Genomic DNA, 18,498 nt, shown 5'->3' with positions numbered 1-18,498 from the left:
TTTGGCCCAGCAGATTCTGTTGCATTCATTTTTCTGCTGATTTGTTTTAGCTTCGACCATACAGATGACAGTCCTCCCCATGTACACCTGCACACTTATCAATGCGCGCACACGCACACACACACACACACACACACACACAAACATACACACACATTCCTGCAGACAAAAACCAAGTCAGACACAATCAGTAAGGCCACACGTCAGCTCTTTGTTTCCTGCCCCTCTCCTTTGTGTTTGAGAATCTAGAGAAAAGGCCAAATTGCATTGAAATCTCCCCAGAGGAGAAGAGAACAGTGATGATGTACCTGAGAATTTCAAATCAGAATGGCCTTTCATCAATATAAATCCAATGTCAGAGATGGGTGTTTTTTTTTCAAAGCTTTTAGCCCATACACATGAGTCTAATGTATTAGATTGAAATCTCAATCTATTGTATAGTGGCTCCTAATTTAATGCTTGCGTGCAGCCAAGGTTTTATACATTGTTGCGATTTTTTTCTTTCTCCTTTTATCTTGCGCAGATGAAGATGGATAGGTGTCTAATACAAAGCAATCAATGTTTTTGAAGCGTTTTCTGTTGCCTTTTCTGTTGTGTAATTTTTTTTCACTCCCTGTCCATTCCTGAACAAAAGCCAATATTGGTTTTCCATTTGGCCAGACAATCAACACCTTGCTATCCTTTTAAATCCATGCGGATGCCAAAACAGCTGTCAGTGTCCTGTTGTAAGACTCTGTCTCACCTTCTGTTTCTCCAATCTATTTGCAGGAGGTCGTAGCTATGGAGACAGGAAGGGGTGGACAGCTGCTGGAAGAGCCCAAGACCCTGCTGTTCAAGGGGAACACCTTCAGCCTCCAAGTCTCCATTCAGGATGTCCCACAGTTTTTGTGGAACATTAAGCCCTTCACCACCTGTCAGGTACCAGTATGGAGCTTCCTCACATCTCTGCATTAACAAGGATCCTCCATATTACAGTTGTCTCATAGTATAGTTTTCAGAACTGTTTTGTTACTGTACAGACACAGCTAAAGCTTGGGTGATTTAATTTTTGGGAGTGGCATTACAAACCAGAAAGAGTTTCTTAAAGTGTTCTCCTGGCAGTGTTTTTGTGTGCTCACTCGGACAGAAGGTAGATCGTAAGGTTTAACAAGGCCAGGCTGATTCAACAAAACAATCTTTAATGTCCCTTAGATGCAGCCATGTGAAGCACTGTATAAATATCAGCCTTCCTTGGTCACAGATACGTGAGTCAGTATGACCCACACAAATCAAACTGACCACGATGTTTTCGGTCTTCTGTCCACTGCAAAACAGTGTAGCATCACTACCTCCTGAAAAGATATTTATTAGCAACCCTCCATCTCAGGGCGCTGGGAGAGAGGGCTGGACATGGGCACACTAACTTGCCTTATTTATAAGGATCCTTGGAAGGAGACGGCCTTTCAGAGAGCAGACTCAGAGTAATGGCTCCAGCCAGCATCATACATCAAGTCAGCTTTCACCGCTAAAGAGCACCTTGCTGCCTGCGTCCATAATTTTCCCTACAGCTCCATTATCTGTGGCGTCTGATGCACAGGAGGATCAAAGCTGGAGGGCGAAGTCCCCCATAGACAAACCAGGCCATTTCATTCGGGGCTCCCTTGATCCACCACTGTGTCCTTTACTGGTCATTTTAGTATGCAGAGATGGAGGAGGAAACGAGGTCAAGGACGTCTCCTCCAGATGTGCGAGCTCCAGAAATTAATTATACATCAAAGGCAATCATCTTCCCTTTCCCTTACTCCCAGTTATGTAAGGCTGAGACTGTGAGTGACTTCCATTATTGGAAATAGCTGGGATTTGGGCAGTTTTTCAAGGGTTTCTTAGAGGCTCTTCCCTAAAAGGTAAATGAATCTAGAAAAGGGTTAGATTGAGGTGCAATGTGTCATGGTAGGCAAAAAGCTCTCATCTTCTCCCAGATGCATTACAACTTCAAAGATCTGACATCACTTTTATTTGTGTGTGCATTTGTGCATGCTTTTTCGCCATGCTTTCTCTACGTCTAGGGCAGGAATAGAGCTATCTTTAACAGAGTAATACGGGTCTCAGCTAGATTATATAAGTTTGCTCTTTGTTCCTCTCTCGACCCCGCCCCCCCCCCCCCCCATAGGAATTCTCCTTCTCCCAAGTGTGGTGCAGCAACCAGCAGCCCCTGCACTGTGCCTTCTCTCTGGAGAGATACAGCCCTGCCACCACCCAGCTCTCCTGCAAGATCAGCGTGCGGCAGGTCAAAGGGCATGAGCAGATCCTCCAGGTCTACACGTCTGTGTCGGAGGTGCGGACCTCTGTCTGTCTGCCTTTCCAAAAAAAACCTCCTCTGTCTCCCTGTCTGGCAATGCCAGCTCACCTCCTGCTCTTCCCTCTCCATCCTACTCCCACACAGTACAAAATACACTTGCTTGTCCTTCTCCTGACTTACATCCGTTTATGTGTTATTTATATACAAGATGTATGTGTTGGTGTGTATGTGTGTGTCCAATGTCTTATGTGCAGTGAAGCATGTTCCTGTCATCTGACCCCCGTTGTGCTGAATGATCCTGTGTGGATTGGCTGAATCTTTTTTTTTTTTTTACAAACCTAAATTGGATGTTCAGTGTCAGACAGTACCCTGGGCTGTCTACCTTGATGAATTATTGCAGTGTCAGCTTGTCACATTTGTAATATCTGGACCCTTAAAGGTGAGGTAGGTGACCACAGAAGCATAAGATGAATGAAACTGTAGTGTTTTAATAACTTTAATGTTAAAATTGATTGTTCATATGGTGTAACAGTGTGAGAGCCTTCCGTGTGCATATTTGATTGCACTCATCTTGTTCCGTCCATCTGTCCACTTCCCCCAGAGTGAAAAGGAGAGCATCCCGTTCTTCACACAGGCAGACTGCACTGTCACATCTCAGACCGGGTCCAAGGCCTTCAAAATCCCCTTCTCCATTCGCCAGAGGATCTGCGCGACCTTTGACACTGCCAACGCCAAGGGCAAAGACTGGCAGCTCTTAGCTCAGAAGCTCCACATCGAGAGGTCAGAGCCCAGCATCCAGTTTTGAATTGTTTCCAAGGCAACTGGCGTGTTTAAAAAAAAGAAAAGAGTTTTTGTTTTCCTAACCGACTTTGTATTAGACTCAGCGCTGTGAGACACGTTGCTTTATGGAAAGGCTGATGTGATACAACTGTCACCAGCCGGTCTCCGATCAAACCGGCCAGCAGGTAGTAGTTAAGGAAACAGGAAACCGCTTATTCAAAAATAAGGTAGATGACGGGCTTCTATTTGCATTCACCCTTCCTGTGGGCAATTTTTGCGCTGATAGATGTTAAGGCTGTGGAATCCCATTCAAACAGTGTCATTAACCTGCTGGGTTCTCTCCTCGTTGTTGTTGTGATTTGTGCTTGAGGCAGCATGTTTAGGCTTCAATTTCACTCCTAAGCGAGGGGTGGTTAGGCACTCTGTCGCAGTAAATTTCCTATTGTCAGAGGACCATAGCACCAGCGGAGTTGTCATCTAAAGAAGCTAAAGCACCTATTAACTTCTAGGGAAGTAATCTGGAGACAGTGTAAGAACATCTGTGTCTTTTAGACTCACAGGTGTCTCGCAAGCATATTCTGTCCTCATTTTTGAATCAAGATTTTAATCAAGTCATTCAAGAGCCAGGTGAATATACCCTGTAACGACTCCCTTTTAGCTAAGCATTTGAGAGGAGACTAATTTTCATTACCTTGCCTCAGCCATGCAGTGATGGATTGTGGGAATGTCCTCTTAGGAGGCCAGCATTGGACTTTGTGTCTTTGAGTATCAGCTGCTTGTCCCACTTTTTTTTTCTTTTTTTTTTTCTTTTTTTTATTATTATTAATGTCCCCCTCCAGAATCAAACTCCAGAGCTCCAGCACAGCAGGAGAGGAGGGAATGAGACTCTCTTTAATCTGGGATAGTATTGTGCGGGAGTTATCTCCCATCACCACCCCCCTGTCACTGATTCCTCTCCGGCTATCACGTGCAGATAGGCCCCTTACAGATACACTGGAGATTTAATTATAGATCTGTAAAAAAACAGGATGGGTGGTAGAGAATTATTATTATGTTAAAAGAGAAATTCCCAGGCCACTGCTCTCTAAGACTGCAGGTCTTAACATGTATCCCAAGTCCTTTCCCTTTTCTGATGCTGCATTTTGGGGACCAGAGGGACCAGGGGATTTTGTAGTCTATAAAGACACTGAATTGAAGTGCACTGAATTCTGAAGTTGTAATATAGTCCCCAGCCTTTTTGTGACAAACAAGGGGAGGTGTTTCAGAATTCTATCATCTGGTTTAGCTGTGTTGGGTGGACAGTTCAGTGTATCATTCATGTGCATTCTGGAAAACAAGCAGCCAATTTAGTGATTGGTGAATTTTAGGCTTGTTGTGGCAGAGTCAAACCTTCTGCCTGCACAAAATGAGAATGTCTGAACCTTTGTTAAGCTGATTTAAAATTCATTTACTTGGGTCTGAGGCCGATGGAACCACTGAATCAAAAAGGGAAGCATGTATGGTTAAATGTTTTATTGTTGTAAAACACTGCCCTCAACTGGAAAAACTAGTAATAGCTGCCTTGGTCAAAGACATTCACTTGAATACTGCGTTGTCAGTGAAGGTGTTTCCTGCTCTTAAAATGTAATAGATGTGTTGTTTGTCATGGTCCTTGTCTACAACTGCAGTGAAACAGAAGGATATCTGTGTATAAGGCACAAAACTAACAGCGCACAACAACAGCAGCTTTCACATCAGTCAAAACCAGCATATTCTGATCATGGTAGCAATTAACATGTGACTCTTGATTTTGCAAGCACTCAGTAATACTCCTCTACACAAATTAATGAAATCAATTTTTGCTCTTTTCTTCTTGTGCTGTTCTGCAGGAATCTGTCCTATTTTGCCAAGCAGCGAAGCCCCTCTGCAGTCATACTGAACCTGTGGGAGGCACAACACCAGGACAGCGGTGACCTGGACTCACTAGCCAGCGCTCTAGAGGAGATTGGCAGGATCCACTCTAAAAGCCCAGTGAAGAGCCCAGAGGAAACAAACTCAGACTTCCCTTAGTGGGAACTTGGTCACCTAGGCAGTGGGTGCTGCTGGTGTAACAGACACAACAATCTACAGACTTCTAACAGGAAGTATGGTTCCTGCACTCTCTTAATTATCATAGGAATCATGGATAAACCAGGGCCAGAAAAGAAATTCATAACTAACAATCAAGAAACATACATATTTATGTACAAAATTTTAAAAAGTCTAATCAATTAATTATTGACGTATCAAAAAGAATAGCCAAGGATGGCGATGTTGTGTAGGAGGTCTGGTGCCACAGGGCAAAAGAAGGAGGGAGCTGTTTAGACAACACAGTGGAAGTAAAGCTGTGTTCCTGCTGGACCCATTTCTACTGGTCTCACATTCATGAACTGCCAGGACGCTTTGCTTTGTGTGACGTAAACATGTTTTCTTTTGTTTCTTTTTTGTTTGCTTTTTTTCTACCAAGTTACCTTTTGCTTTCTGCTCCCCTGAACTTGAGCCACAGCACGCACAGTGCTTCTCTGTGATTCTTTTCAGGGTGACTTGCTCAGTGGCCTCCTTGGTCCACCTGTAATGGAGGAGGGGGAAAAGGGGGGGCAGAAAAATTGCTTTGGGCAAACTCCCATGATCAGAACAGAGACTGGCTTGGATCCTTACTGCTCCCTGTCGTTGTAGACCCTCTTGTGCACTGCCATTTCTCATCCCCTTACTTACACGTTGGTTTAACATTTTCAAGTGTCTTGTCGAGATGGAGGAACTATTTTAAAAATGGCAAGGTAGGGCAGTCTTGAATGAAATATGGGAAAGGCTTTCTATTTCTCAGCAGCCCAACACTGTAAGGGGGAGAACAGCAGTAATGGGTTTTGTGAAAGCAGAGTGCTTTTGCAGAAGAAATATTTCTGAAAGGAAAACAGTGGAGACCCTAATGGAAATGTGTTTACTTCAGATTGCAGTCCGCAGTGTTGCATTTCTTGTTTTCAGCGCTGTAAGATGTGGGAGTGGTGTGGTGAAATTAGACTTTGTGCAGCACTAGTGTCTGACTTCTTGAAACTAGTATTACTATATCTTATTATTTATTATCTGATTGAAGTCATGAACAACTACTGATTGCCACAGAGCGCTCACAGTGTCTTTGCCACCTCAGGCTTTCAGTGAAATCCTATGCACAACACCTGTGTGATGCTTGAGGAAAGGGTCAGACACTACATGCATTAATGAATGGTTTGCAGATGGAGGGCAAGCTGGTGCTGCACCCTGTGAGTCTTGATGGCAGCAAGTGACTAAAGCATTAAGCTGAAAATGTTGATGCTCAAGCTTACTGTTGCGGGATTGGCAGAGGAACAGTGGGTAGGTTCAGATCTTATGCCAGTCATCCCATGTGGTTACCTCCAGTGGAAAAAAAGGAGATTGGATTTATTCTGTTCCCAGTCATAATTCACAGACAGAGCATGAGTTAGCAGCATCCCCAAAGCCTAGCACCTAGACCTAGTTCAGTACAAACTGCTACTTGAAACTGCCAAGTAAAACATTGGCTGTGTTTGTCTATGTTTGAGCATTAGGGTACCTCCTAGGAGAGACATTCACTGCAATGTAATAGAATTTGATGAGTTTTAGCCTCATATCCATTTTCTCATGTTACCAATGCCCCATGCTGGAAAAGGACCCAGTGATCACTCTGCTGAGTTGGCCAGGTAGCACTGGTCTCACCAGGTTCTCCTGCAGAAAACAAATGACTAAAAGTTTGTCAGGCTGCCTTTTGAAGTTTGTTGTTCACTTGCAGCAGAGATTCAAGATCATATTCCCCACATACCATATCAACCGTATATTTTGAGAGCAGCACACTGATAAGCCTTTCACCAGACACTGAATAGCTGAACAACCTGAGGGCAAGAAAGCCACAGTTCAATCTCCAACACAATGGAGGAACATGAACCAGCGGTCAGGACCAGATGTAATTAACGGCACACAAAGCCAAAAGAGCACTTTGAAAAGCCCCTTTAAAGTCTACAGGGACGCGGCAGGCAAGTTCCTTCCATGTTAAACAAATTATCCATCTAATTAATTTCAGTACTCCGTGGAAGGCAAACATCTGAGGAGCCCAAACAAGGAATCGTTTTAGGTGGGCTGTGGATGCATTCTGAAGAAAAAAAATCAATAATACTATGTGACAGATGGACTCACGAGAAGCCATTCACCTCAAGTTCAGTGGATGTTGCATTAGCTGCACTGAAAGTTTCAAGAGGGCAGTTAGCATTTTGAACAGTCTTCAAATGTGTGCTTCAACCATGGATGATGGAGGAAGGGCAGAGGGGAATGTACTTTGACTCAGATATCGACCACACTCTGAGGGAAAATGTAGTCTTTTGCCACAGTATTATGACACTCATAGTGAAGTATGTCCTTATACCCTTGATATATTCTGGTATATTGAGGCAGTGGTGCTGAAAGCCTACCTTATTCATTTGATTATTTGAGTTCAGTTGTTGAATCAGTTATTTTTCTGATATGTTCCTGAAAGATAGGCTTCAAGCTCCACTGCCAGAGCACTTAGGAAAGTCCCACTGACAACTACCAAAAGGTATTCATTTAGGTCTGCGGAATAGCATATGCTGTTAATATGTTGCAGTCATAATTATTTAAAGTAGCTGTTTTTTCCATGAGACTGATGACTGCTCACATGCTATGAATACCATTTAATGTTTTGCTGATCTAAACTGACAATGTCGCTTTTCTCTGATCATTTGTCCTTTACTTTGTTCCCCACTCATTCTGTTCTGCATTAAAGTTCTGGAACATTTCCAACAGCCTGTGGTCAATAGGGTACTGCAAAAAGTGGCATGAGAGTGGGTTGCTGTAAAAAAAAAAAGGAAAAAACCTAAAGGCTACAAATATGGTGTGTGATTTGCTTTTGGAGTTCATTTTGTGTCTTTTGTAAATGCCAGCTAAGTAATGGTATTTAAGAGGTTATATATAGAAGATGTGTATCACTAGCTACTATCTCTAAATAAATATTTTACAAAAGATGAACCATACCAGTGAATCCAATTTTATCTCTTTGAATACACATATTTGTATTGCATATGGTGTTATTTTGTTTTCCATACATTTATCGTTCTTCTCATTTTCCAAGCTGGTCACATGTGTCATTCTCCTCTTTTTTGTTCAGTTTTGCATTCAAGCACAGCGCCACAATGACAATAATGAGAAAACAAGTTACAGTGTACTTCATGCTTGTGTTGAATGTATACAATTCCCCATCAGTGACTCTTATTTGAAATTCATTCTCATTGCTGACAAAGCCCAGACTTCTTTATCAACATGCTCTTTGTTGTCATTCTTTCTCTCTATACATCACCTGTAACATCTATTTACTCCTGTTTTCGTGTCAAGAAGTTCATACAGATGATGTGGACAGAAACCAGTTATTGTAGAGAAGGTTCCAATAATAAGAATGGTGCAACATTGCTCATTTCACAGCTTAAACAACATGCATATGTCACTTCTGTGTCTGTGAGACTATATTTTGTTACGAGTAAATCTTTGATGAACATACATACCCTGGAAAAGAAGGCCAGCATGCTCTCTAACATTATAAACACATTCTTGCAGATTTGTTTCACAGAACATAATGTAAACTTAAACTTAGCCTTCTTAACTTACATGAAAAACAAGGTCTTGTGTGTTGATCCTCTATGCTTGATGGGAAAGAGACAGGTTAACATATATATATATACTGTATGTATGTATGCTTTTACACAGAGGTCAGTGCACTTAAATTGAACATGGGCCCACCCAAAATATATAACAATGGAATTCTGTACTCTGTGTGTGCTCTGCAGTAGTTTTACCACTTCTCTGTGTTGGATCCAAAGGAATGCATCAGTGGTTATCAACTGAGTTCCCGACCTGCTGTGCTACTTCCTTTGCCTCAACTGTAAAAATTATTGGCAATTTAAGTTATAATTCAGTTCAGAGATTTTGCTGTTGGTGTTCGTGTAAATACATTGAAAGTGTGTACTTGGAGCATCTGCTCACATTACAAAACTTATCTTGTAGAAATTTACTTTGCTCTTTTTTACATTTACATAATACATTTACCCCTGACTGCTCATGCTTTGTAAGTAACAAGTAAATAACATACATAAGATCATTTTTTTCAGTTGTATGGTTGGGGAATTTTCTTCCCTTTGCAACGCAGGAAAAATGTAGTTGTCACAAGTGCCAGTGAGAATGTCAGCTGTTTTGTTAGTGTTAATTTGGCCACAGCTTACACTAGTGCCGATTGCCAATGTTACCAGTAATAGGAACTTGGTTAAGCTGTAATGACAGCAGGCCTGCTGAAGAGAAAAAATACTATATCTAGTTTCATTGGGTTTTTAATTTTGTCAGTCCACTCATATTGATCATCAGTGTGTCATTTGTTGAGCATGTTGTGAGGCAGCTACATTGACAGTGCTGTGTTCAGTATGAGTGTATGGGTGGAAAGAATGCGTATGGATGGTTCAACTGCCCCTGAGATACTAAATAAGGGTAGCTGCCATAATCTGCAAGCATTTCACTTGCCTATTGAAGCATCCCCCTAAAAAAGGAGCTAGAAGTTGTTGCTACACTATATGGTCAAAAGTATTCGGACGCCTGACCATTACATTGTAATGACATTGCATTCAAATACATATACTGTAATATGAAGTTGGTCCCCCTTTGCAGCTGTAACAGCTTCCACGCTTCTTGGAAGGCTTTCCACAAGATTTTGGAGTGTTTCTGTGGGAATTTGTTCCTATTCATTCTGTAGAGCATTTATGAGGTCAGGCACTGATGTTGGACGAGAAGGCCTGGCTCGGGATCTCCATTCCAGTTCATCCCAAAGGTGCTTGATGGGGTTGAGGTCAGGGCTCTGTGCGGGCCAGTCAAGTTCTTCCACACTGAACTCATTAAACCATGTCTTTATAGTCCTTGCTTTGTGCACTGGGGCACAGTCATGTTGGAATAGAAAAGGGCCTTCCCTAAACTGTTGCCACAAAGTTGGAAAGTATTGTCCAAAATGTCTTGGTATGCTGAAGCATTAAGATTGCCCTTCACTGGAGATAAGGGGCCTAGCCCAAACCATGAAAAACAGGTGTGTCCAAATAATTTTGTCCATATAGTGTATTTAAATGTGAAATTTAGGGTTTTCACAGTTTGCCAAAAGAGAGGGTCTTTACAATCAAATGGGGTTGATCATTTTGGCATCATGGTCTTATTGACCAGAGGTACTAGTCAAGAGAACCAATAAGTGACCACTTAGATAGATCTGTTATTGGTAACCTTGTCCTCATATCACTTTCTGACATGCAACTGGCATCAGACAGGATTATGACTCTGTTATTGATATATCACATATTTTGCCACTTCTGTTTCTCTTGATGACTGAATCTTTATCTTGCATCGACTAACCCTTCAGCTCTTCAGCTTCTTCTTCAAATATGGTAATAAATAAACGGTTTATCGGTAAAGTCTGTCTTTTTGCCTGCCTAAATTCAGTTTTATAGTTTGGTTGGACTCATATCATTTCCTGTTGACCACTGGTGACTGGGGTCATTGATTGTCCATTGTGTAAAAATAGTGAAAAGAGTGAATTCCTTGTATGAGTCCCCCATTGCAACAACAGGGGGCAGTGTTTACCACAGAAAGATTTTTAATCATTTAGGTTCTTTACATTGTGAAAATCTAACTTGATTTTATGTTTTATTTTTATTACCATTATTATTATTATTCATGGAGATACATCATTCAGTTGGGAAAAATATATGGTTACAAGCCTTCCACTGAAAAGAAAGGGGCTCACATGTACAATATCAATAGCCAACTCCAAGAATATTTATCTTTCCAGAAATAATTAACAAGAAAATCCCAGATTGCATACATTCATTGCTTTCCATTTGATCCTTGGGTTTAAAATGTGAGCTGGTACTTTATTTCACCATTTCACCTCATATATGGTTAACAATTACCAGCGCTCATGTTTCTTTCCACTTAACGCATGGCCTTGGCTTCATATCACAATTCTTGTGCCTTGTATAACTACTGTAAATGTTGAATGTTGTACAATACAGATGGGGTTAAAAATTAACAAAAAAAAAAGGAATTTAAAAAAGTGTTTAAGAGTACATAATTTAATAGGCTGCAAGAGCTTTTCTAGCGCTGAACATATTTCCTTGGTATTGGCAGGGCAGCTGTGTGGTATATTGTATTAAAAAATATGAACATTTTGGATGTTTTCTGTATAGTAGAAATTGCAGCTGTATAAGCAGCCCTTTGGAAATAAATGCACAGTTGAAAAAGTTGATCTGCTTGCGTCACAATTTCAGAACAGGTGGATTATTTTCAGCTTTTTTGTCCCCCCTGGTGGTGGTAAGTTTGTGCACACATTTTTTTCTCCCCAGTAACCTTCTGTTCATGAACTATCAAAACTGATGTGATGTGTCCACTTAGCAAAGCCCAGATTTGTCCAGTCAAAATTGACAAAAGGGATTTTTCTCTGTGACTTGTGTTCATATTGGTGCATTTGGTGAGGTTTGATGTAAAAATCCAGATACATTATATTGTCTTAGGCTGAGTGAAGATGACACTACGTCCAGTAGGTGGCATCAAATGTGCATTTTACATTCTTCATTTCGCCTATTGAAATAGAAGCAAAAAATTACAACAGGTTTGACACGCTGTCAATGTCCTTGCATCTTAATTTTAACTAACTTTTTTTGGACCAACTATTAATTTGACCAGGACGTTATTGTATGAAGCTCATTCTGATTCAGACCATTTTTTTGCTGAGTCTCTGCAGCTGAGGCACAGATGCAGTGGACTGTATGACTTCATCTCTCTATCTGATGCAAACCATTCCCGCTCCCTTTTCTCCTGTTAATTTGGTGCTCTTTGCTGCTCTGCAGCAAAGACAACCGCAGCTCAAACTCAGCTCAAATGGTTTTAATGTGCCTTATTAACAAGCCGGATGAAAGGCCTGCCAGCCACCCACTCCTTGCATACCATTCAATCCAGGACACACAGGAAGTCTGTGTGTGATATGGGAGAGCGGAACAAACTGCAGAGAGCAGTAATAAGAGTCATGTGGAGCGCATGGGAGCAGTTACCCTCCGCTTCTCAAGAAGGTGTTTTACAGGGTTCGAATGATTTTTTTGTTTCCATTTCTTTTTCCCCCCACAACACAATAAGTAATACATGCATTATCACAAGTGAATCAAGCATTAAAGTCAAAGCTGTACAAATGCTTCAGTTCTAACTCATATGACCTTTTCTGCATGGCTAATGTAACTCAACTTTTAGAATTTTAGCTGCCAGCTCTGATGTCATCTTACATTTTAGAAGTAAGATGCCAGCTCTTAATTTTTAAATTTAGTAGAAATTTTAATTATGTTTAACTTCTGAAGTGTTTTGTGTGTGTGTGCGTGCGTGTGTGTGTGTGTGTGTGTGTGTGTGTGTGTGTGTGTGTGTGATCAAATAAACAAGCTAATGTTCTTTTATCTATCATTTAAATCTCTTTACATTATTGAATCTGAAATATTCAAAAGAAGAGTGTGTGTAAAGATAAACAAAATGTTTATACCATATACTATATGCAGTCTATTGTTCTGTAACAGAAAATTATTAAGTACTTGTGTTAAAAGATAAACAAGTACTGATTTCGTGTAGGACACATGAGCTCTGGTCACACAAAATGTTTCAGAGGTTTAAAAATACAAAGGATCAAATACTCCAAAAAGAGGGACGTCTCATACAGCAAAAGGAATCCCAAAAATGGGGCCCTCAGCTAGAGGAAAATGAAACTCCCTTATTTCATTGCGTAGAGTATAAAAATCGATGCACTTCGGCAATAGCCCCTGATGAAGGTTTTTGTCGAAATGTGTTGATTTGTGCCTTCTTGCATTTTTACTTGTGTTTTCATTTTCATTTGTGACCCTCAGCATGTAGGTGCACCTTTGATGCGCTTCTGTTGTACTGTTGATTTTCTTTATTAATTTTATTCAATGTAAAGGGAATGCTATTTTGATGAAGAAATGTTTGTAAAAACCCTCTGTGTCACTTTTAAAACATCAGAAGCACAACCAGAAATTCTGTGGTTGCAGGTGAGGTACAATCCTCTGGTGGGGCAGCTTTTTGACCCTTGAGCAAGATAGTGAGCCTGAATTGGTGTCATTACTCAGCTATACATATGAATAAGTAAGTTACATTTGTCACTCTGGATAAGAGCAAATAGCAAATAAACATTTCAATTTTCCCTTTGTCCAAATTAATTTCAGTGGTATTTGAATAGAGATTTGTGCTTGCTGGAACTTCCATGCGTTGCCAGAGTGTGACATAGTCCTGTGCTCCTGATTCCACAGTCATGTCTTTGAATCAAAGTGAGCAGATTATTTAATGTAGGTTATGGGCACAGCATTTCAGTTTGTGTGAAAATGAGTAGTGGCAGGGGACACCGCACCATAGTCTATTCAGACACAAAATTCATGATGTGGAAGTGGTACCTGCTTTCCTTATCATTTCCTTAAATTCTCAGGAGGTGGCTTCATGTGGACATCTTACATGCCCTGATTGTATTCAATAGGTAAGGGAGAGAAATCAGGTCATCTGACAAGAGGTGTAATTATGCATCTAATTTCTTCCTGAAAGCTCAGTGCACTAAAAGTTGTAGGAGTATGGGGGAGAGGGAAGGAAATCTTTCAGGCATGTTTGCTAAGGTGTAGCTGTTCACCTCAGTACAAAGTTCAGAACACTAACTCAAAAGGGAGATGACAGTACTACCTTTAGCCCACCATCTTCTCCATATCCACATTTTGGCATACTGTGTGAGACATTCTCTCCATTGCAAATATGGTTGAAGGATCAGAGTGATACTGTCACAGTGTCACGTACACTGCTCTCTTGTCTTAGTCATTAATAGTCAAAAAATAAGATACAGTCAGGTACGTAAAGACATACATGGCAAGCTCAGATGACAGATCTTTTCATTTCTTTCATGCACAAACATTTGAATATAAAAAATGTAATTTTATGGAAATCTGTGGAATGATGTGGTTTCTTGACGGTCTGGATATGTGAACCACAATGATCCTTTTGTATGACAAAGCTGACAAATTCAGATTGGCGTGAGTGTAAAGCAGTATACTAGAACAGAATTTTATCTGCACATGTCAGGGGTTTTATTGCACATATTGCAGCATAATTTACATATAATCACAGTACATTGCAGTTTTCTAAACACTAGGAACATTAAGTTATATTCCACACTTCTTAGTCTATACATGTTTATATTACACTAAATAATTTTATAGGTAATCTACACTATTTGCCTATTCACATACATGAATTGTCAAAAGGAGGTTTTATCTTTTTAATGTACTCAATAATTGAGATTAATAAACCTGTGATGCCTTAGTGAGAAACAAACTGTTATTGTGGTCTACTTTAAAATCAGGGTCACAATCCAGTCCAGTAAAAGATACTTAGAAAATAACAGGGAAACTATCCCTTGTATATTTATAATCAGTTGAAACTACTCATCCTCATTGCCATTTCCTTTCTCTATGGCCACAAATAAATGTCCTTTCCTGCTCTGACAAGAATGCATGAAAGGAATTTACACCATTGCTGCAAAAAGTGCACATTTTGCGTGGCATGGCTAACTGGTTGTCCTTCTCCACACCACAGAAATCTTGAGAGAAGGTGCAAAGTACAGTTCAAACAGCACAGTGGATGAAATAACCATACATGGCAAAGCCTATTAGGCATGTGAAATTCCTCTTAGACCTGTCCCTGAACAAAAGTCAATAAACCCCTCCAAAATCTACACTTACCCAGCTCTGGACCAAGGAGACAGATTCGGGTGTGCTCCCAAAAAATGGATCAGTGTAAACTGTCATATGACACATGATTTTGTCAAAGGAATGGCACTGCATCTAATTCTGCACACGGAAGCAAAGTTGAATAATGGATGGGACATTGATGTGTGCATGATATCAAATCCTAGCTGGGCCCTTGTTCAGAAAGCAGAAGGCCATGTAAAGGGTGCCTTAAGTAGGTGATTGTTCAGAGCAAGTGGATCACTGAGGGCACAAAGCATTATTCGGTTTATTTTGATGTGCCACTCAGAATGTGAAATGTACCAAACAGTTAGTTCAGTTACACTTCCCTTAAACAGTTTAGAGCTCTGCTGAGCAATCTTAAAGATCACTAAGTGCTAAGAAGCCAGGAGGAGACACCCTCAGGGTCAAGCTTATAAACAGGTATATGCATATTGCCATTTACTGAAGCTGGAATTGTTAAGAAACTGGAACATTTGAACAATAATTATTCAGCACTTATGTTTATAGAGCTAAATTAAATGTGTGTGAATAGTTTGAATATCCATTTTAAAACACTTTAATGTCATTTTCATTAATTATTGCATTGTACTGTGTTAATGTCTTTCACATTGACCTGTTTATGGGTTGTTTTGCTCACTGGGAACAGAATTTTAGTTAAGTGATTTGTATTGTCCCCAGTGCTTGCATAGGCCTGAGATTCTCACTCTGAACCTTCAGCTAATTAATGTACCTACAGGTACCACTGTAATTGCCACCCTACCAATAATGATGGGAAAGTGAGACTTCATGAATACCAAAATCACATGTCATATCACTGTCAATAACTCACTTCTAATGAAACATAGTGGTCTGTTATGGAGAATTGTGTGTGTTTTATTGGGTCATACCAGTATGTGATTGACAGCACTAGGTAGCTCTCCCCTTTATGGGCTTCAAGAAGCCTGACTCATCCATCACAGACTGTCAGCATAACATATGCTGCTTTCAGCCTTTGTTACCTACATATTGCAGTTTTGTTTTGAATTGTTCTTCTTTCTCTGCCTTTTAATATTGGTAGTGTTTGTTACCACATTATCGTTATCCATTATCATATCACCCTCTGTATTGTAGGGTTGTTTCTACATTTCTACATGTAAAGTGACTGCAAACAAGGACAAGTCACTTACACGCCGTTGTATAGTCACCTTATCTATCTACAACCTCTGCTAATTTTCACACATCCACCCCATTGCATCAGGTTGAACAAGAGTTGGATAAGTGTGAACCACCTTCAACTGTTCCCTTCCTGTTTTCAAAGAGCTGCTGAAAAGTGACTCAGCTGTAACACAGCCTAGGATATCATAGTGGTGCAGGCGACTACTTTGCCTGATAGTGGCAAACTGACACACATGGAAGTGTGTTTTTCAGACTCTGATAATAACCGTGTGACTAATGTTTCTTGAGATAAAAAAAAATGACAGGATGACTTCTTTATCTCAACCTTTTAAACCACTCACTGTGTCTCAGGAGTTATTTTAAAAGCCACACATTGTAACATTAAGTTGCTATAATTAAAAAAAGAAGAAAGATCAAATGTATATGTTGACATCGTCTTTTCTTAAAAAGCGGGCCTCTCGCTCTTCATTTAAAATTGTTAGCCTAAATGAAAAGGCAAGTCAAATGTAGGCATGCAAAAAAGTTCAATCCTTCTGCAAATAGCTGTGTGCCTGAATGGCTTGCTAGGGCACATCATGACAATCGGAAGTTCAAAATGTGACCATTCCAAGTTGAAAACAACCCACGCCTATGACTCATCCCACTACTTTCATCCAAACTGAATGAAACTCATTAGGATTCAACTTATCCTGTTTAGAATACATAGATCTTGTATCACCTCACAAATGTGGAATAGACTGCCATGCTGTATAACATTTAAAAATCCATTCCCACCATGACGAATACTTGACAAATAAAAGCATACACTGCAGATGCTATCATTTTTCCATGATTGCCCAGGGCAAAAAAAATAGCGTGTTCTGCATAAATTGAAAAAGCAGTTGTAACGTTGTCTAAAACAAAGGTCAAGGCTTTTTGTTTATCTACATTACATGTTAATTTATTTATCTGTGCATGCTGTGAAGCTTGAGATATATACTTGATTTGGATGCATTCACACCCCCCATATTATGAGTGAGGTAAAATTACTCTCCCAACAATCCAGATCTATTATGCAATCTATTCAGTGGGAATGAGGGAGATGATTGTTAGTAAAATTGCACAATAACAAGGACCATGTGTGCCCTCACCATGTGAAAACAGACTGCGTAATATATTCACTGAACATATTCTTTGAAAATAAAATGTTTACTCGTGCCTAAAATAGGTGGATATAACTTGAAATGAATTATCCTGACAGAGATTTCCATGGTTACAACTTACATGGATAAATTAATCGTGAGTTGCTGAGGTATTGATAGATGGCCTGTTAGAAGCGGATGGGTGCAGTCATGGTTTTGGTCTCGGATTAAGAACAATTCAGAGAGAAAACAAGTCTGTACAGTGTAGATTAGTTAGTTGGATAAATGTGTTCATTTATCTGTAACTGATTCCAGGTGATGTTCCGTCTGGTTTTCTGGAGTCAGTTTACAGGCAGCAATCCAAGCTTTAATAGGAGAAGGCAGGGGCGGGGCCGGTGGCTCATTGCAGAGGGGGCGAGGACCTGTAGTGGGCCCTTATTCTGCCAGTTATAGGGTGACCATACGTCGACCATACGTCCTCTTTTTCCCGGACATGTCCTCGTTTAGAGACGCATGTTTTAGGTCCCAAAAACGAGGACATGTCCTGGAAAAAGACGACGTATGATCACCCTAATGGAGATGCAAGACAGTTCCAAGAGGAAATTTACGGAGACGGGAGGGCAGGACGGAGAGAAATGCGGATTTCAATGAGGTGTGCTACTTCAGCACACCTCACTGCGTGAAACCATTTTTAAATACCGCGGCTCCGTCTGCAGTGACGGCGATGGGAAATAAAACAAGACAGCCGGCGATCGCCTGGTTCCTACTTTGGGACTCGAACAGAGGGCGTAATTTTTCTGTTTGTACACTTACACAAGGATACTGGACAGCGAATCAAGTTATCTGTAACTCTATTGTGTTCCTGCTCATTCAAAATAAATATCGCCACGAGAAGCTAGGGGTCGGTCGAAACCATTACGCCCTACTTTTTGCCACAATCAAGACACACAAACAAACTTTATTCAAAATATTCAACTCAACAACAAAAATACACGTTCAGTCAGGCAGATTGGGCCCAAGGTGGGCCCGTTTGTAACTGGCAGAACCCTGGACCCGGGGCAGCCGCACCTTCTGCTCCCCCCGCTCGTTCCGCTTAAGGGAGAAGGGCTAGGGGACACAACTCAGCACACAATGATGCACTATGTGGGGCCATTGCAGTATTTGATTTTGGATATTTGATCTTGACCATATTTATTTTAAATGCACCACACTTTGGTAGAAATTGAGTATTTTTCTATTCTCTCAAAATTAAAAAAAAAAAAAACTACTATGTACAGTTTTCTACATT

The 18,498-nt window shown here is 40.6% G+C and overlaps 1 protein-coding gene across 2 annotated transcripts in view; it reads left to right on the top strand.

Moving 5' to 3' along the window:
- The window catches only part of unc5db (unc-5 netrin receptor Db), a 163,387-nt gene extending 155,374 nt beyond the window's left edge, over positions 1–8,013 (top strand). For both annotated transcript variants that reach the window (XM_036527213.1, XM_036527214.1), the window contains 4 exons: positions 769–918; positions 2,150–2,314; positions 2,880–3,058; positions 4,927–8,013. In XM_036527213.1, coding sequence (XP_036383106.1) covers positions 769–918; positions 2,150–2,314; positions 2,880–3,058; positions 4,927–5,107 — 675 coding nt within the window. In that variant the 3' untranslated portion in view covers positions 5,108–8,013. The remainder of the gene's footprint in view (positions 1–768; positions 919–2,149; positions 2,315–2,879; positions 3,059–4,926) is intronic.
- The last annotated feature ends 10,485 nt before the right edge of the window (positions 8,014–18,498 follow it).

Source organism: Megalops cyprinoides, chromosome 4, assembly GCF_013368585.1.
Source record: "Megalops cyprinoides isolate fMegCyp1 chromosome 4, fMegCyp1.pri, whole genome shotgun sequence".
In the NCBI taxonomy this organism is placed as follows: Eukaryota; Metazoa; Chordata; class Actinopteri; order Elopiformes; family Megalopidae; genus Megalops; species Megalops cyprinoides.
The sequence above is the reverse complement of the archived record's forward strand: the minus strand, read 5'-3'. Positions and strand labels throughout refer to the sequence as shown.